Source organism: Dendropsophus ebraccatus, chromosome 3 (genome assembly GCF_027789765.1).
Source record: "Dendropsophus ebraccatus isolate aDenEbr1 chromosome 3, aDenEbr1.pat, whole genome shotgun sequence".
Lineage (NCBI taxonomy): Eukaryota > Metazoa > Chordata > Amphibia > Anura > Hylidae > Dendropsophus > Dendropsophus ebraccatus.
Genome location: NC_091456.1, coordinates 190195150 through 190216322, shown reverse-complemented (window position 1 = coordinate 190216322; position 21173 = coordinate 190195150). Strand labels below are relative to the sequence as shown.

Below are 21173 nucleotides of genomic sequence, written 5' to 3'. Positions count from 1 at the left end.
GTACCCGAATCCATCCCAGCCTCTGATCTCTCTAACTATGCCCAGGGCTTCCTCCAGGCCATTTTGCCTTCCCACGCCCAAGAGGAACTTGCCATCGACTGGGCTCGACGCCTGCCTCGACCTGCCAACCTTGCCACCCTCCCAGAATACTGGAATTGACTGAGGCTCCACCTATCACGATGATTCTGCCTGGTGATTGCTACTACATACAGACTGTCTGCCGGACATACGCTTCACACATGTTTTGCTATCTCCTTAGCCTTACTGAACTCTGTGCCCCCTCCTACCGACCGAAGCTCTGAGCTGGTGCTAATTAGCACTGTCCATCTTCGGTCTTTGTATTTTTGTTCCTCCTTGTATGTTGTTCTAGTGTTTTTCTACGTCTTGTTTGTAGGTTAGCACTGTGGATTCGTTATATATATATATATATATATATATACCTCCTCAGCGACTACTTTGCTGTATTACCAACTTATCTTTCCATTCACCTCTGTAGTTTGGTTTATACTATCTGTATTGTTGCCTGGGGAAGCACTCCCTTTGTTTAAACGTAACTTTCCACTACAGGGACCCCCACAGCTGTAGGTGTTAGTCCTTGTTTGTCTATGTGTCCCTATCCTTTACCCTGATTACCTTCAACATGCTACAACTTCCCTAACCTTCCGCGACCTACTACCTATGACTTCAGCTCCTATATATAGACGACTCACCTCTATTTTGCTCGGACATCTGTGTGTGCGCTACACTTTTACCCATATTGGTTACGACCAGCTCCTATTCCCTGTTATTACTTCTCCATTTCCTGTTTTATTTGTTAGTTTATGTCTCTGTCTGGTGTGACACCTGCGACATCATAGGTGCTCCCTCGTTAATAAGGGAATGAGCGTTGCTAGTGCAGTATATATTTTATTTTTGTTATGCTTAGTTCTCGCAAACAACTTTGTGTGTGTACTCACCCCCACCAGCCATTGCATATTGTTATGTGCTTTATTGCTTCACACCCTGTACATTCCCTTCCTCTCCCTCCGCCTCCCCTCCTTTCCTTTCCTATTCCCTCCTTTCCCTGGCCCTGCGTCTCCTTCCCTTTCCCATTCTTTCCTACCCCCGCCCCCCCCCCCCCATCTCCCCCCTCCCCTCCTCTCCTTTTGATTGTCCAACTATTTCTGTTATACGAATATTTTCTGCATTCATTCTGTGTGATATTTGTTGTAATGAAAAACCTTTCAATAAAATACTTTACGACGTTAAGGCCCTATTCCACGGAACGAATGTCGTTCTTATTCGGCCGCTACAAACGATAATCGTCCCGTGCCATGGCATGCTATATGCCATGTTAGCATTACTGTGAGATGTTTACTGTATTGTAAAGTCAGAAATAATACAGCATACTTGTCAATAAAATAGGTTAAAAAAAAATCACAACAGGTGCGCTGTAAAATGAGGACAGTCACTATAGATGCAGCAGCATGAGACTGATAGTGATATATTGTCCGCTGGGACTGTGCTGTATATTAGAATTTAGGCTGAATGATTATATAGCTGGAAAACTGACAGGACACAGAGCTTATAATATTCCACACAGAATAGTTACAGCCGGTGACTGAGGAGAAGGTGTGACTGTTCTCTGCATTTAGTGGTCACTACTCACCTGGGCGGTTACCTGTAGTGATGTCCTCCTTATACTGCTCATCACTGCTGTCATCTGTCTCTTCTTCTTTTACTGTCACACCTGTAGCATTGATCTCAATTAGATCTTCCCCCTGATTCATAAGATGTGAGAGAAATATTGTAAAAGTCATCAGACAGTAGGAGAAGTCAGGTGGGATGTACAGATCATAGGGAACATCTCCATCTACCTGATCCTGTGGGAGAAGAGGACGGGGACATCTCTCTGGTGCTGTTCTCTTACTGGATCTGACTGGAGGGAACACATACAGAGACTGAATTCATTCTTTCCATCCAGATAATACAGAGAGGAGGTGTGTATATAGTCCTGTCTATTACCTGCTGATGGGAGGGGCTGCTGATCCTCCAGCATCACATCCTTGTACTGATCCTTGTGTCCTTCTACATACTCCCACTCCTCCATGGAGAAATAGACCGCCACGTCCTGACACCTTATAGGAACCTGACACACACAATGATCACACAGTCATCCCCCCCACCCCTCCAGTGGTGTTACTGTATTATGTCCCAGCATTCCCAGCAGCCACAGTCTCACCTCTCCACTCAGCAGCTCCACCATCTTGTTGGTGACTTCTAGGATCTTCTCTTCCTCCATTTCCTCATGTATCAGGGGCCCCGGGATTGGGCTCAGGGTTCTTCCCCATCCTTCACACCCAGGGGCCCCACAGCGCCCACTAGAGGACTTCTTCACTACTGTGTAACCCTGTGTATGGAGAGACACATTACTATCACTCCATCCATTCCCAGAATCCCTCACCTCTCCAGTCCTATCCATCTGTTATTCCATAGATAATGATGTCATGATGACATCACTCCCAGAATCCCTCACCTCTCCAGTCCTATCCATCTGTTATTCCATAGATAAGAATGATGTCATGATGACATCACTCCCAGAATCCCTCACCTCTCCAGTCCTATCCATCTGTTATTCCATAGATAAGAATGATGTCATGATGACATCACTCCCAGAATCCCTCACCTCCCCAGTAAGCAGGAAGAGTATGTGTAGGGTGAGGGTTATTATCCTCTCGGCCATCTTGTCTCTGTCTCTCTCCATGGTTGATGGGTCGGTCTCTTATATAGAAGATATCAGCAGAGGATCCTGGAGAGATGAATAGAAAGTAGAGGATACAATGTATAATAAAGAATGGGAAGAAAAAGTACAAGAGGTGAGCAGTGACCCAGCATTAGTACATACTGTGGGCAGGGAGTGGGCGGGACAGTCCAGCAGCAGCTGATAAGTCAGGAAGCCGCCTGCAAAGCTGTACAGGAGCCGTGTGCTTCCCCTGTGCTTCCAGGACCTGCCACGATGTCACAGTCATGTGATCAGTCACATGGAGGAGGAGTCACATGATCAGGGGCTGCTGCTCAGTGTATGCAGGACTCTGCTGTGCTGGATGAGCTGAAGTGATGTGTGTGCAGCAGAGCTGTGTGTGTGTGATGTGTGTGGAGCAGAGCTGTGTATGTGTGTGTTATATATGCCTGCAGCAGAGCCCTGTGTGTAATGTACATGTAGCTGAGCTGTATATGTGTAATGTACATGTAGCTGAGCTGTATATGTGTAATGTACATGAAGCTGAGCTGTATGTGTGTAATGTACATGTAGCTGAGCTGTATGTGTGTAATGTACATGTAGCTGAGCTGTATATGTGTAATGTACATGTAGCTGAGCTGTATGTGTGTAATGTACATGTAGCTGAGCTGTATGTGTGTAATGTACATGTAGCTGAGCTGTATATATGTGTGTAATGTACATGTAGCTGAGCTGTATATGTGTAATGTACATGTAGCTGAGCTGTATGTGTACACAGTAGAGCTGTATATGTGTAATGTACATGTAGCTGAGCTGTATGTGTTATATATATATCTATGTTAGCCTTGGAGGTCTCCTTATACTGACATAACACCAGCTTAGTATTAGTAAAGTCGTACTAACAGATGAACCAGACCTCAACTATTCTCAACAATTTACTGTTATGTAATGTGTGAGAAGCTGCATTTACATGTTCCATGGTCCGCACGGAACACAGACGTGGAATGCCTGTAACGGACTTCCCTCCACCCGGAAAGCATCTGTGATAAGATGCTGGGAGCGGGGGAACTGTACAGATAGGCGCCGCACTGTAATGAATCAGCTGCGCGTTGCTGTCATTACAGCGCAGTGCATATCTTTACACTTCCCCCGCTCCCAGCTACCTGAAGGGTTATTATACCCTCTACCTGTGCCTACAAGACCATGGACCCATATCTCAATGGATTTTATTACTGACTTGCCTCTGTCCAAGGGAAAAACTGTAATTTGAGTGGTTGTGGATAGGTTTTCTAAGATGTGCCATCTTATCCCCTTATGCAAATAACCCAATGCTCAAACCCTGGCCACACTATTCATTAATCATATTCTGCATCTGCATGGTATTCCTGAGAACATTGTGTCTGATCAAGGTATTCAGTGTGTTGCTAAATTCTGGAGAGAATTCTGTGGTCGATTTGGTGTCTCCTTGTCCTTCTCGTCTGCCTTCCATCCACAGACGAACGGGCAGATGGAAAGGATGAACAAATCTTTGGAACAATTTCTGAGGTGTTTTGTGGCTGATGCCCAAGATAAATGGAGGGACTTTCTCTCCTTAGCAGAGTTTGCCTTAAACAATCATGAGCAGCACTCATTAAAAAGGTCACCGTTCTTCTGCAATTATGGTTCTAACCCGAGGTATTCCTCTATTAATGCCACCGAGTCAGTTAACCCCTTAGAAGAAGATATTTTTTCGAAACTGTGCACAGTTTGGGCCCAGGCTCATCAGAACCTGGTTAAAACCCAAGAGCTTTTGCAGAAACATGCTAATAAAAGACGCATACCTGGCCATCAATACGTAGTAGGGGAAAAGGTTTGGCTCTCTACTAAGAACCTAAGGTTACGGGAGCAGTCTGGCAAACTGGCAAATACATTGGTCCATATTCCATTGTGGAGATAATTAATCCTGTTACTTTCAGACTGAAATTGCCTTATTTATTACGAATTCATGACGTATTCCATAAAGTACTATTGAAAAGGTACGTTCCTCCGGTGTCTCCGTCAACTCCTCCTGCTCCACGGGTTATTCAGGGGGAGTTGGAATATGAGGTGGAGAAAATTATTAATTCTCATTGGGTACGGGGTTCCATACAGTATCTGGTCCACCAGAAGGGCTTCAGTCTAGAGGAACGCACGTGGTTTCTGGGAAGGACATGCATGCCCCACATCTGGTTGGCAATATCATGCATGTAATCTTTCCAAGCCTGGTGCGCTGAATAAGGATCCTGAGGCCCCTCGTAAAAGGGAGATACTGTCAGGGATGTGCGTTAGCCTGGTGTGAACTGGGCCTGTTTTTACTTTTGTGTGACCAATGTGCTTCTCAGCTTCCTGGCAATGCAGGAGTTAAACTGATCACTGTTAGACTTTATTATACAGCTGAGTAAGTCTTTTGACTACCTGTCTGGAACCTGGAAGATCAGAGCGCCGGTCCAATGGGGAACAGGACCGGGCTCTTAGTCATCATAAAAGAAAGCTGAGCCTGTCTCCCAGCACTGGCTATTAGGATTCCTACCCTGGTCCCAGATCCCCTGTCTATTCTTGCATGTAACGGGGGCTGGGCGTTCCAGCCGCCATGTGTTCATTCACCGCTATTAGTCCTTCAGGCCTTTGGGTCAGACTGCATGTTCCTCTGCATGTAGTATTGTTCTAGCGGTAGTAAAATGAGTCCAGCTTCCAGCGATGTGGTTGCAAATATGGTTTATTTTGATTGTCCGTCACCGTACACACACTGCGGCATGACCTCAACAAGACCTACACGTTTCAGCTGAAAGCTGCAGCCTTAATCATGGCTATACTTCTTGTGGCAAGATCACACTAAATAGCTATCAGGTAGCAGTGCACGTCAACAGGACCTCCCACCAACTTCCGTGATGACGACAGCACTGATCACCTGTATTGTTCTAGCCACTAGAGGGGACGTGTGCACACTGCTCTGTGCATTAATTACCCTGCACCTGTGGCTTAGCCATTTAAGGAAGCTTCTTGCACATGTGCTCTGCCTGAGCGTCAAGGTCCTTTTGTCCCTGCAAAGGTGTTTGTGCATTTGCTCTGCTAAAGCATGCCTGTGTTCCTGTATCCTCTGCCCTGGTTACTGTAATTCCTGCCCTGGTTCCGGTGTTCCTGTATTGTTCCTGTGTTACCACCGAGGTGTCCTCGTTCCCTGGAGTTCCTGTTGTTTGATCCTGCACTCCCAGTTGCTTCCAGCATACCTGCATCCTGTGTGTGAACCTGACCCAAGCCGTGTTTGCTCCTGCTACCATTCCTGCATCTGGTTATCCGCCTTGTGTGAACTGCACCTGTGTCTTCGTCCTCAGCATCTGTCACCTGTATCCATTACTTTCATCCGGTGTGTCCTGTGTGCATTATTGTCTGTACTGTGAGTTGGCAACACGGGTTGTCCCACCCTCGCTATCTGGTCTGCCTGGACCAGCTGTTACGTGCTTTGTCTATCTCAGGAGGTAGCGACCTGGCGTATCCTCTGGGAAAGTCTAGCTCCACCTTCAGGAGTATCTTGTGAAGAAAAGAGGATACGCTTAGACAACGCCCTTAGGGATAGACGGGCATGTGACACAGTGGGTTCACGTCCGCTGATCCTGAAACTGTGATCCCCGTTCTAACTCCCTCTGCTTGCTCGACTTTGTTACCTGACCTCTGGCTTGACTTTTTGACTATCCGATTGTTACCTGATTTTGTACTATGCTGCCCATTTGGTTCTGACCTTGCTTGTTTGACAATCCCGTATTGTGTTTGTTTGTCTGTCTTGTTCTCAGGGGCGTAGCTAGGATTCATGGGGCCCCATAGCCCCCCCCTCCCCTACACACTAATAAATATTAGTGAGGCAGAGAGCTAATTTTTAACACTTTTTTTTTGTTTTGCAGCATGTTAGAGAACATTGGGTCACTTACACAATGCAGTAAATAAGGGGTTAAGCAAAAGGACACAGGAGGCTCTTATCTTCCCTGGGCCCCCTCCCTCCACGGGCCCCATAGCAACCGCCTTCCCTGCCTCTATGGTAGCTACGCCACTGCTTGTTCTGTGTGCACGTATCCAGTACAAGGAACATCTTCATGGTTTTCCACGGCTGCCTAGGGCCGTTTGAGGTAAGTAGGTAGGCACAGTTGGTGGGTTCAGCATCAGGGCTCGTGTCTTGTCCCTGCCTCCCCGTCCCTGACATAAACCATATAGGATCTGGCCATGCTTTTCTAATGACGCATAACCCCTTTAGGCGTAGGCTGTATAGGCATGCTGGAGATTGTAGTTTATCTGAGAGTCAATGGGGGATGAAGGAAAAGCAATACCCACAGAGGTTTTTTGCTATGTGTTTTTCCTTTTTCCCCGTAAATTAATATAGGGAGATAAAACACAATTTTTCTATACATATTGGTGTTTTTTGAATTGTTTTTCCCCAATTCTTCTTCAACAGAAATTTTGACATCATAAGATAAAGAATCACATAACTTGCAGAAAAAAACTGTTGGGGATAAAACAAAAATGTCTAATAATTTATACATAAAGGGGTATTCCGCTCTAACTTAACTTTTCATATGTTGCTGCTCATGCTGAGACTGACAATTCCTTCCATACTTGTTATCTATTCAGTCTCCTTCCCCCGTTCTGAGATCAGTATTTGCAGGGACCGGGGACCTCGTACTACCCTCACAGGCCGGGTACCTCTACACTGTAGGGCATTAGGGCACTGTAGGATCCGAGATGGCGTATTACAGCACAAGTCTACTATCCTTTGCCAAAAAGCAGCACAGCCACACGTACAGGTCCTGGACTATATCCCCATGCCACGCAGTGGTGGTAACAGGAAACAAAGTTAGAGTTCTTCTAGATACACACTTAGAACCCCATAGACTAAACAAAGAATACAAGATATTCTACCATTAACAGACATGAGGCCATCACTCTGTTCACATCGGTTTATTACACTGCCTAAAAAAATAAAGGGAACACTCAAATAACACATCCTAGATCTGAATGAATTAAATATTTGCTGTGTCTGTGAGCGTAGTGTCCAGAGGCTGGAGGAGCTACCAGGAGACAGGTCAGTACACCAGAAGACGTGGAGGACTCCTTGTGAGACCATATACTGGTGTGGTTAGGGTTCCTCCTAATGCAGGACAATGCTAGACCTCATGTGGCTGGAGTGTGTCAGCAGTCCCTGCAGGGTGGAGGCATTGAAGCTATGGACTGGCCACCCCATTCCCCAGACCTGAATCCCATTTTTTGTCACATCAAATCCAGAAAAAATGTGCATATACGCAAACAAGGTACCGATAGAAAGTACAGATCATGATGCAAATAATAAAACCTCACATCGCTCCATAGACCAAGGGATAAAAGCGCTGTAAGTATGGTCATAGAGCAATTTTAAAGAACAATTTTTTTAAAAAAAAGTTGTTTTTTTTTTTGTTTTTTTTAAATCAACCAAATAAAATAAAAGTTGCACAATTTACATATCCTTGTAATCGTATTAAATAGAGGAACACGTATAACAAGTCAGTTTTACCCTAGGGAGAACAGTGTAAACACGAAACCTCCCCAAATAAAAAAAAAATGCTTTTTTTTTTCCAATTTCACCACACATTTAATTTTTTTCTGGTTTCACAGCATACTTTATGAAAAAATTAAGCCTGTCATTACAAAGTACAAATAGTGGCGCAAAATTATGGGCTCATGTGGAAATTGGCCCGGTCCTTAAGGGGTTAAAGACATTACAGCAAAGTTGGATCAGCCTGGAGGGCGTTTTCCCACTGTAATCCAGGCCGCCATTGGGTAATACAGGGGATTTCCAGTGATGATGTTTGTGGGATTTTGTTGTCAGCACATTCAGCTTTGTACAAAACAAAGTATCACTGAGAAGATTTCATTCCCTCAGACCTAGGAGAGGTTATCTGAGGGTTCCCTGTATTCTTTGAGCAGTTTATGTTGATACCATTATTTTTCTTTTTTATCCAGGCTTTAGGATTGTTCCCTTATGTTTGTAGTCACTGTTTCCATATGATGAATGGAATAAAGGTCCAGCAGGTAGTATGACACCATCTTCTGCACACAACACTTCTCACTTCTATCCTCTTTCCCCTCCACCTTCTCTTCTCTTTTACCTCCATCCTCTATGTGTCTTATAGTGTCAAAAATATATTATTTGTGGCCCATTAGAGCCTGTATAGGTCTATGGAGGACACTGGGGGAGGGGCATGGGCACGGCCATCTTATGGACAGAATCACCACAGAGCAGGACGGAACAGCCTGGAGGAGGGGGGGCTGATTATAGCTCTATGGGGTACACAAGGAGCTGCTGTCAGTAAGTGCAGTGAGTACAGTAACTAATACTATACACTGAACTGTTTTAGTATAAAATGCAGATTTTCCTTCATAATCATTTAATATTCTTTATTTTCATTTACCTCATTGTGAACAAGAAAATGGCTTCTCCCTTTTAGTGTTTTAATTGAAACATCTCCCACATTCTGAACGTGAAAATGGCTTCTTGCCTGTGAGACTTCAGTGATGGTCAACAAGAATTCATTGATGAGCCAAACACTTCCCACTTTCAGAACATAAAAATAGCTTCTGTCGTGTGACTTTTCTGATGCTTAACAAGGTCTACTTTCCGATGAAAACATTTCTCACATTCTGAACATGAAAATGGCTTCTCCCCTGTGTGAGTTCTCTGATGCCTAGCAAGACCTAATTTCTCAGTAAAACACTTCCCACATTCCAAACATGAAAATGGCTTCACCCCTGTGTGAATTCTCCGATGCTTAACAAGATCTGCTTTCCGAGCAAAATATTTGCCACATTCTGAACATGAAAATGGCTTCTCCCCTGTGTGAATCCTTTGATGCTTAACAAGATCTGATTTCTGATTAAAACATTTCTCACAATCCGAACATGAAAATGGCCTCTCCCCTGTGTGAGTTCTTTGATGGTAAATAAGAACTGATTTATGAGCAAAACATTTGTCACATTCTGAACATGAAAATGGTTTCTCCCCTCTGTGAGTTTTCTGATGCTTAACAAGACTTGATTTCTGATTAAAACATTTTACACATTCCGAACATGAAAATGGCTTCTCCCCTGTGTGAGTTCTCCTATGCGTAACAAGAATTGATTTCTGATTAAAACATTTCCCACATTCAGAACATGAAAATGGTTTCTCCCCTGTGTGAATTCTTTGATGCTTAACAAGATCTGATTTCTGATTAAAACATTTCCCACATTCTGAACATGAAACTGCCTTCTCCCCTGTAAGATATTTTCCATGTTGTAAATCTGAAAACAGAGGTTTTCCTGTATTTTCAATTTTATATTCATCGTCTTCTCTGTAAATGTCAGCTTGCTGTGATGGATCAGAAGATGGGACTTGTATAACAGGATGAGATGAGAGATCTTTGCTGTGAGGGGCTGAGGGTGTATCTGGGATAGTGGACGGCTCCTCATATGTATCTTGTGTGATATGATCCTCTGAGGAGATCTGATGTCCCCCTGAGCTCCTGGTAGAATCATCTGCAAAGGAGAAAACACCATTTCTCTTATTTCCTAGTAATAGAAGCTTAAACATATTGCAGACATGGAAAGTTACCATATTTTCCGGCGTATAAGACGACCCCTGACTTTTAGGGTCAGTTCACACGTACAGACTCACAGTGTAAATCTGTCTGCCAGTCTGTCAGTTCACTGTCACTACATACTCTCAGATGTCTGAACGAACGCTGCATGTATGTAATTCTGCCGCCCCCTTAACCCCTTCTGCTGCTGCCCGCCTCCCGCTCTGTATACATTACCTCTTCTCGCTGCACGGGGTCCCGGCATACGGCGTCTCTTATATGCCGACGTCTCTTATATGTCAGGCTGGGGTTAACTGCAGTTAAATTAATTAAACAACAAACAGTTAACTCACCTGGGGCCCGTTCCCGGCCTCCGCGTGTCTTCTTTTTCGCTCCCGTTTCCAGCGCAGCCAGTGTGACGTACACTGACTGCGTCGGGGATGCCCAAAGCTCTCCCGAGCAGCTGAGCGTGTAATCAGAGATGCGCAGAGGTCCAGCCATTATACATAGAGTCAGAAAGTGTCTATAAGTGTTGGGTGAGCCAGTCACCGGCCAATGTCCGAGTACAGGGAATACATACATGGAACAAGAGGAGCTATAGGGTAGAAGGCGAGGGGATAGCAGAGGGAAGACGAGATTAGGGAATGTTATAAGCCTGTACAGATGAGACTTCAGGACATGCTAGACACTGCGGGTGTTGGATATGAGACTGAGGCAGGGGCGTAGCTAGGGGTTCAGCCTAAGGGGAGCGAGTGAGTCTCAGTGGGCCCCCAACCAATTGTGTTACCCATAGGGAACCTCAGGAGATGACAGCTCTTTCTGAATAATAAGGGTATTTTCTACCACATTATTCATAGTGAATAGGGACTGAGAACAGTGGAAAAGACTTTCTACATCTCACATATAACCATGTAAAAATTAAAGGGGTTATCCAGTATTTCAAAAACATAGCTGCCTTTTTCCAGAAACAGCGCCACTCTCCTCCAAAGCTTGGATGTGGTAGTGCAGCTCAGTTTCATTAAAAGAGAATGGAACCAAGTTGTAATACCACAAACAACATAGAGGAAGCTGTGGAGCTGTTTCTGTTTTCTAATTAGCCATCCATCCATCCATCCATTCTTCTATCTCATTGTGGATAGACACCACCACCATCACCGTGAGTAGACTGTACCTCCAAATTAGGAACCCCCTTTTCAGTTAGCCAGCACATCCCATATCCCCACCCCCATAGATAACATCCTTCCCAGGAGTTAGCTCCACCCACATAGGTCTCCTGCTCTATAACTAAGCGGGAAAAAGTTATACTTACCTGCTGTGCGGTTGCAGTACTGTGGTCTTCTGATGTCAGCTTTCTCCCTGCTCTGTGAGCACACGAGTGACATCACTCATGTCCTGCAACTGTAAGGGAGGGAACGGCCTCTTGTAGCCACAACAGTGATTGGCAGGGTGGAAAGTCAATGCTCTCCTCGTCTTGTCAATCACCCTGCTGCATTCAACTGTATGTTTTCCTTGCATACAAGCGTATACAGCTAAAAGGTCAGGCACAACATTCGGTAGCCGTGTGGGCCCCCCAGGAGCACTGGTTGCTGACCAAGGACTACCTACAGCTAATAGACATTTGTAAAGTCTGTCTGCAAAAGCAATAGTATTAACTGGCAAAATCTTCAGTGGGCCCCCTGCCTGTGTGGGCCCGGGAGTGGCTGTCCCCTCTGCCCCCACCAAATGACACTATTAGACTGAGGTCTTTGGGTAATGAATTCCAGAGAACTGGTGCAGCAAGAGAGAAGTCCTGGAGGCCGAAGTGAGAGGTTCTGATTATGGAAGATGTTAGTGTAAGATCATTAGCAGAACGTAGAGCGCGGGTAGGATGGGAGGTGGAGATGAGGGAGGAGATGTATGGAGGGGCAGAGTTGTGGAGAGCTTTATGGGTGAGAGTGACTGGTACAGGGGGGAGACGTCAGTGTAACGGCTGGAGAGGAAGATGAGTCTGGCTGCTACATGCAGGATAGACTGGAGAGCTTAGAGAAAGGAAAACCGATTAGTACGGAGTTACAGTAGTCAAGACGGGAAGGGATCAGGGTGACAGTAAGGGCCCTATTCCACAGTAATGATATTTAGGGCCAGACCTAAAATCAATGTTCCCCCACCGCGCATCGCTGCGGTTGAATAGAGGTGCACGGCGGGCGACTGAAGACTTGAGAAGCAGCAGCAGCATACATTACCTGTCAGGTCTTATCCGCTCTCTCTTCCTCCCCAGGTCCCGCACGCTCTAGCTTCAGAATGGCCGGTCAGCTGACGGAGCGCTCAGCCAATCACAGGCCGGGACCGTCGTGGCCTGTGATTGGCCGAGTGGCCTGTCAGCTGACAGGCCATTCTAAAGCTAGAGCGTGCGGGGCCCGGGGATGAAGACAGAGCGGAGAAGACCTGCAGGTAATGTATGATGCTGCAAGGGCTGCAAGGACACCGGTAACGATGTCCTTGCAGCCCTCGCTCAACAATCATCAGGCCGTGGAATAGGCCCAGTAAACGAGCGGCGATCTAGCAGAATGGCGCTCGTTTACATAGTTGATCGGGTCCTCCTCGGCCCGTGAAATAGGACCCTAAGAGTCTGAGCTGTGTCAGTGGTGAGAAATGGGCGGATTCTGGAGAGGTTTCTGAGATGTAGGTGACAGGAGCTGCAAGAGCTTGGATATAGGGAGTGAGAGATAGATCTGAGTCCAGCATAACCCCCAGACATGGAGCTTGATATACAGGAGTGATGCTAGTACCACAGACTGAGAGGGAGATGTCAGGTTTGGGTTGGTTAGAGAAGGAATACGAGAAGTTAGAAGTTCTGTTTTAGAAAGATTGAGTTTGAGAAATGGAGAGGTCATAGTATTAGAGAGAAAGAGAGACAGGGATAATGTCACGGAAGGAGGAGTATAGCTGGCTGTCATCAGCATACAGATGTAGTTAAAAAATATTGACCCCCTACATACCAGTAACCTACTGGACCCCAACCAGCATGGTGTTACTGGGGGCAGATCACAACTTGAAAAGAGATAGAGGAGTGTTTGTGTGTTGGGGCAGGGTCTTAGACAAACCAGGAAGTTAATCAACGTATGGTGTTACATCCTCTTTAAGTCTGTTAATCTGGAGTTGCGGTCAGTTTGTGTATAAGCTATAATATATTGGGAGAATATAGGACCAAACCGTCTACGCTGAATAGTGGTGGGAAAGGGCCATGAGGTCTTGTCGGAGGCCTTTCCTGGATCTAAACTAAATGCAATGGTCAAAGGTCACGAGGGGTCATATACTCGGCATTGAAAAATTCTCGACTAGTAACAAGCACTCGAAAATTTTAGTTCCCGCTGAACATCACTGTCAGTCAGTACCGAGCCATGTCTGTGAGCGCTGGGACTTTCTGTGTTTGGTCTCTTTTTAAACAAAGAAAAGACCAAATATCGTCACGAAGGGAACATGGAGCACAGCTCGGCCGTATGTATAACACTGATGTAACTGTATAATTATACAAAATAAATATATAAAAGTGAGTATATTACATAACTGTTTGTGATCACAACCCCTGTCAATTTCTTAAAAATTTTTTCATGTGCCGGCCTGCACTGCTGGAGTGAGGAGCAGATTACTGTTGTACGATTTATACTGTGTTACTGTAACTTGGTTGTTGTTTAACCATCATATATCTGGGATTTGTACCACTGATGCTATATGCCATGTTACCATTACTGTGAGATGTTTTCTGTACTGTATGCTTTATTATTTCTGACTTTACTTGTCATTAAAATGAGTTAACAAAGAAACACACCAATGGACAATTCTGCCACTTTTGCTCCGTGTGCACTGGAGCCTAAGATGAGGACAGTCACTACAGATGCAGCAGCCTGAGACTGATAAGTGATATATTGTCCGCTGGGACTGTGCTGTATATTAGAATTAAGGCTGAATGATTATATAGCTGGAAAACTGACAGGACACAGAACTTATAATATTCCACACAGAATAGTTACAGCCGGTGACTGAGGAGAATGTGTGACTGTTCTCTGCATTTACTGGTCACTACTCACCTGGGCGGTTACCTGTAGTGATGTTCTCCTTATACTGCTCATCACTGCTGTCATCTGTCCCTTCTTCTGCCTCTTCTTTTACCCGTATGTCAGTAGCATTAAAACAGTTCAGATTATTCCCTCTAGTATCTTCCTCCTTATACTGCTCATCAACGTTGACATATGTCTCCTCTTCTTCTTTAATTATCATATTTGTAGCAGTAATAGAATTCAGATCCTTACATGTAGTAATGTTCTTCTTATACTGCTCATCACAGCTCACATCTGTCTCTTCTTCTTTTACTGTCACACCTGGAGCATTGATCTCAATTACCTCTTCCCACTGATTCATAAGATGTGAGAGAAATATTGTAGAAGTCATCAGACAGTAGGAGAAGTCAGGTGGGATGTACAGATCATAGGGAACATCTCCATCTACCTGATCCTGATCCTGTGGGAGAAGAGGACGGGGACATCTCTCTGGTGCTGTTCTCTTACTGGATCTGACTGGAGGGAACACATACAGAGACTGAATTCATTCTTTCCATCCAGATAATACAGAGAGGAGGTGTGTATATAGTCCTGTCTATTACCTGCTGATGGGAGGGGCTGCTGATCCTCCAGCATCACATCCTTGTACTGATCCTTGTGTCCTTCTACATACTCCCACTCCTCCATGGAGAAATAGACCGCCACGTCCTGACACCTTATAGGAACCTGACACACACAATGATCACACAGTCATCCCCCCCCACCCCTCCAGTGGTGTTACTGTATAATGTCCCAGCATTCCCAGCAGCCACAGTCTCACCTCTCCACTCAGCAGCTCCACCATCTTGTTGGTGACTTCTAGGATCTTCTCTTCCTCCATTTCCTCATGTATCAGGGGCCCCGGGATTGGGCTCAGGGTTCTTCCCCATCCTTCACACCCAGGGGCCCCACAGCGCCCACTAGAGGACTTCTTCACTACTGTGTAATCCTGTGTATGGAGAGACACATTACTATCACTCCATCCATTCCCAGAATCCCTCACCTCCCCAGTCCTATCCATCTGTTATTCCATAGATAAGAATGATGTCATGATGACATCACTCCCAGAATCCCTCACCTCTCCAGTCCTATCCATCTGTTATTCCATAGATAAGAATGATGTCATGATGACATCACTCCCAGAATCCCTCACCTCTCCAGTCCTATCCATCTGTTATTCCATAGATAAGAATGATGTCATGATGACATCACTCCCAGAATCCCTCACCTCTCCAGTCCTATCCATCTGTTATTCCATAGATAAGAATGATGTCATGATGACATCACTCCCAGAATCCCTCACCTCCCCAGTAAGCAGGAAGAGTATGTGTAGGGTGAGGGTTATTATCCTCTCGGCCATCTTGTCTCTGTCTCTCTCCATGGTTGATGGGTCGGTCTCTTATATAGAAGATATCAGCAGAGGATCCTGGAGAGATGAATAGAAAGTAGAGGATACAATGTATAATAAAGAATGGGAAGAAAAAGTACAACAATCCCGGCACAGCGATAGGAAGAGACAAGTTATGAATGTGTAAGATGTTTGAGCTCCTGTGATGTCAGAGAAAGGAAATTAACAAATATAACTCTGGGAGCGCTTAAAGTGATTATCCAATGTGATCCCCCCATACTGCCCCCTCTCCCCTGAACACATTAAAGGGGTTATCCAGCGCTACAAAAACATGGCCACTTTTCCTCCTCTATTGTCTCCAGTTCAGGTGCGGTTTGCTATTAAGCTTCATTTACTTCAATGAAATTTAGTTGGAAACCACACCCAATCTGGAGACAATAGAGGGGGAAAAGTGGCCATGTTTTTGTAGCGCTGGATAACCCCTTTAAATCTCCTACCTGTCTGGCAGCCAGTGGGCACATCCCAGGAGGCAGCAGCAGCAGCAGAGCACACTAGCAGGAGGAGGGGGAGGGGCAGGAAGGATTTCCACATGTACCTTGTGTCTGGCCCCTCCTCCTCTCCAGTGATTGGTGCTCAGGAGGCAGGGGGCGGGGCAGAGAGGTGAGCAGTGACCCAGCATTAGTACATACTGTGGGCAGGGAGCGGGCGGGACAGTCCAGCAGCAGCTGATAAGTCAGGAAGCCGCCTGCAGAGCTGTATAGGAGCCGTGTGCTTCCAGGACCTGCCATGATGTCACAGTCATGTGATCAGTCACATGGAGGAGGAGGGGTCACATGATCAGGGGCTGCTGCTCAGTGTATGCAGGACTCTGCTGTGCTGGATGAGCTGAAGTGATGTGTATGCAGCAGAGCTGTGTGTGTGTGATGTGTGTGGAGCAGAGCTGTGTATGTGTGTGTTATATATGCCTGCAGCAGAGCCCTGTGTGTAATGTACATGTAGCTGAGCTGTATGTGTGTAATGTACATGTAGCTGAGCTGTATATGTGTAATGTACATGTAGCTGAGCTGTATATGTGTAATGTACATGTAGCTGAGCTGTATATGTGTAATGTACATGTAGCTGAGCTGTATGTGTGTAATGTACATGTAGCTGAGCTGTATATGTGTGTAATGTATATGTAGCTGAGCTGTATATGTGTAATGTACATGTAGCTGAGCTGTATATGTGTAATGTACATGTAGCTGAGCTGTATGTGTGTAATGTACATGTAGCTGAGCTGTATGTGTGTAATGTACATGTAGCTGAGCTGTATGTGTGTAATGTACATGTAGCTGAGCTGTATATATGTGTAATGTACATGTAGCTGAGCTGTATATGTGTAATGTACATGTAGCTGAGCTGTATATGTGTAATGTACATGTAGCTGAGCTGTATATATGTGTAATGTACATGTAGCTGAGCTGTATATGTGTAATGTACATGTAGCTGAGCTGTATATGTGTGTAATGTACATGTAGCTGAGCTGTATGTGTGTGTAATGTACATGTAGCTGAGCTGTATGTGTGTGTAATGTACATGTAGCTGAGCTGTATGTGTGTAATGTACATGTAGCTGAGCTGTATGTGTGTAATGTACATGTAGCTGAGCTCTTTGTGTGTAATGTACATGTAGCTGAGCTCTTTGTGTGTAATGTACATGTAGCTGAGCTGTATATGTGTGTAATGTACATGTAGCTGAGCTGTATGTGTGTAATGTACACATATACAGCTCAGCTACATGTACATTACACATATACAGCTCAGCTACATGTACATTACACACATATACAGCTCAGCTACATGTACATTACACACATACAGCTCAGCTACATGTACATTACACACATACAGCTCAGCTACATGTACATTACACATATACAGCTCAGCTACATGTAATGTACATGTAGCTGAGCTGTATATGTGTAATGTACATGTAGCTGATCTGTATATGTGTAATGTACATGTAGCTGAGCTGTATATGTGTAATGTACATGTAGCTGAGCTGTATGTGTGTAATGTACATGTAGCTGAGCTGTATATATGTGTAATGTACATGTAGCTGAGCTGTATGTGTTCACACTACGTATATTTCAGTCAGTATTGTGGTCCTCATATTGCAACCAAAACCAGGAGTGGATAAAAAACACAGAAAGGCTCTGTTCACACAATGGTGAAATTGAGTGGATGGCCGCCATTTAATGGCAAATATTTGCTGTTATTTTAAAACAACGGCTGTTATATTGAAATAATGGCCGTTATTTACTGTTATATGGCAGCCATCCACTCAATTTCAACATTGTGTGAACAGATCCTTTCTGTGTTTTTAATTCACTCCTGGTTTTGGTTGCAATATGAGGATCACAATACTGACTGAAATATACGTAGTGTGAACCCGGCCTAGAGGTGTTATTTCACTACGTGCTGCAGGTCCTTCCTAAGAACTTCAGTCTGTGTCGGTCACATCCTCTGGTGGTGTATCTGGTCCTTGCTCCCCCTGCAGCACTCCCGGAGTTTATGCATTCTGCACTAGGACATTTTTTTACGGAACAGATTATGGATCAAAATTAAACAGACTGTGTGAATAGGCCAATATAAAACAAAGTGCTCTAAGGCCTTATTCACACGTCCCGTGATCTATGGATCCGTATTCGAGTTAGTGCACATTGTTGTCTATTGGGATATTAACACGATCAGTAGGTTACAAGGATGCAATCCAATGCTGAAAAAAAAGGACATGTCCTAGTACGGAGCAAGATTTTTTGTAAGTATCCTCTCATAGAAATCAGTAGGATCCGCTATTTTTCACAGATTGTAACCTGTTTGTTATCCGTCTTTCCGCAAACAAATACGGATGAGTTATAATTGAAATATTAAAAAAAAATTTTTTTAGCAGATTTAACAGGTGGAATGTATGGACTTGAAAAAAATACTGAACCTGGGCATAAGGCCGAAGTTGGACCGTGATTACAGAGCCGCAATTCCAGCCAACTTTACAGAACGTGTGAATACGGCCTTAAGCTCATGTAGGATCTGAAACCTTATGCAAGGTTTCCGTCCAGTGTCAGACTGGGATACCTGGGGCCCACCAGAGGAAATGATCCTTGGGGCCCACCAAAGAAGAATCGGTAAAAAGCGACATACTGACCCGGCCCTATCCTGGATTCATCTGGATCTGTGACAACTCTCTTGTCCTACACTCAGAGCAGGCTATAGAGATAGCACTCCAATGACTGGCTGTATATACTGGTAGTTTGTGCCCATATGATGCAGCTGCACCCCATATCATCATACTACTACCTCCTTCATCCTCCTGCCCCTCCATCATCATACTACTACCCCTTCATCCTCCTGCCCTCAATCATCATACTACTACCCCCTTCATCCTCCTGCCCTCCATCATCATACTTCTACCCCTTCATCCTCCTGCCCCTCCATTATCATACTACTACCTCCTTCATCCTCCTGCCCTCCATCATCATACTACTACCTCCTTCATCCTCCTGCCCTCCATCATTGTACTTCTACCCATTCATCCTCCTGCCCTCCATTATCATACTACTACCTCCTTCATCCTCCTGCCCCTCCATCATCATACTACTACACCCTTATCCTCCTGCCCTTCCATCATCATAGTTCCCCTCTCATCCTTTTGCCCCTCATCACCATACTACTACCCACTTCATCATTCTCCTGCCCCTCCATCTGTATTTAAAACAAAAAGCTATACTTACCTCACCTGAATGGTTCCTCTAGTCCCCCAGCGACTCCTCTCCCTGCTCAGCACGAGGGATCAGTCACGCCGACAGGGGGTGGGGCTTTCAGGTGATACCCGGGTCCTTGCAGGGCCTGCTGAAGTCCTGACAGCTGCCGCAGCTTCCGACACTGGGGCCCCAGCTGCTGGACGGTCAGTGGGAGTGGGGGAGGGGCCCACCGGAGGATTCTCCGGTGGCCCAGTCCGATACTGCATATTAATCTATGGGGAAAAAGACCATAGCAGAAACCTCTTGTCGGTATTGCTTAACTTTCAGATGAGCTACAATCTCCATCATGCGTGTACAGCCTACGCTTAAAGGGGTTATCCAGTGGTAGAAAAACATGGCCACTTTCTTTCAGAGACAGCACCACTCATCTTCAGATCAGGTGTGGTTTACATTTAAAGTGACACTGTCACTCCCTTTTTTGCATTCTGACTTCTCTACACAGGTGTAAAGGGTAAATTTAGCAGTTTTTATGCCTTATTTTCTATCATCCGTCATGGTGCTTGTTTAAGTAAAAAGTGATATTTCATCATCTACGGATTGTGCTAAGTGGGCGGGCTTGATGGCAACAACGGCACTTAGCCCACAGCAGCATCGTTGGTCCTGCCCCTCTGTGACATCATCAGCTCATAGGCCCCGCCTCCTCCATGCACACTGGTATGGGCCGACCTAGAGGGGATGGGGCCTAGACCTTTAGGCCAGCCTTTTCCAATGGTCGTCGAGGGGGTGGGGCCAACGGTGGCGCTGTTGCTGTGAAGCCCCGCCCACTTCGCACAATTTGCATTTGATAAAAGATCACTTTTTACTTGAACAAGCACCATGACGTATGATATAAAATAAGGTATGAAAACTGCTAAATTTACCCTTTACACCTGTTTAGAGAAGTCAGAATGCAAAAAGGGGGGGCAGTGTCACTTTAAGCTCCATTTACTTCAATGGAACTAAGTTACACGCGAACTGGAGATAAGAGCAGTGGCATTTGATTAGCTGGGGCTGCTGAACTTGGATAAAGCTCTAAGGTTGTCTGGAAAACATGGATACAGCCAATGACTATATCCATGTTTTCCACATAGCCTTAGGGCTTTATCCAACTTCAGCAGCCACCGCTAATCAAATGCCGAAAGTTCGGGTTTGGATCGACTCGAGCATGCTCCAGGTTCGCTCATCTCTAGATGTAATGTAATAAGGCAAATCTGCTACATGGGCGGAGTTGTACTATGGAGGCCAGATCTTTTCAAAGGTTGCCACTGTATTTCCCCTTATGGCAGAGATCTTTTTAGACAAAAAAATACTAGTGCACTCTATAAGGCTACGTTCACACAGAGCAAAAGGGGCGGATTACGCGAGGAAATATTTCCGCCTGAAATCCACTGTCGCTGAATTCCGAGCAGAATGTAAGCAGAATGTAAGCAGAATCCCTGCGTATTCCGCTAGGAAAGTGTTCAGCTCGTAATCAGCTCTTGACAAATTCAGCTCGGAATACTCGAGGAATCCGCGCTGAATCCGCATGCATTCAGCGAAGAAATTCAGTGAGTATTTGGCGCGTAAACTAGACTATACCACAATATATACTAGAATCCTCCTCCCCCCTTTTTCTTCCCATTTCCGCGCTGATTCAGCGCGTAATTTCCGCTTGTATTCC

At 45.2% G+C, this 21173-nt stretch overlaps 1 protein-coding gene across 1 annotated transcript in view; it reads right to left on the bottom strand.

Annotated features, from left to right (window-relative positions):
• Nucleotides 1-10812, bottom strand: part of LOC138786615 (zinc finger protein 585A-like) — a 33687-nt gene extending 22875 nt beyond the window's left edge. The window contains exons 1-3 of the mRNA XM_069963595.1: nt 10665-10812; nt 9318-10267; nt 1661-1760 (exon numbers count right to left, since the gene is read on the bottom strand). Coding sequence (XP_069819696.1) covers nt 1661-1760; nt 9318-10267; nt 10665-10812 — 1198 coding nt within the window. The remainder of the gene's footprint in view (nt 1-1660; nt 1761-9317; nt 10268-10664) is intronic.
• Nucleotides 10813-21173: the final 10361 nt, after the last annotated feature.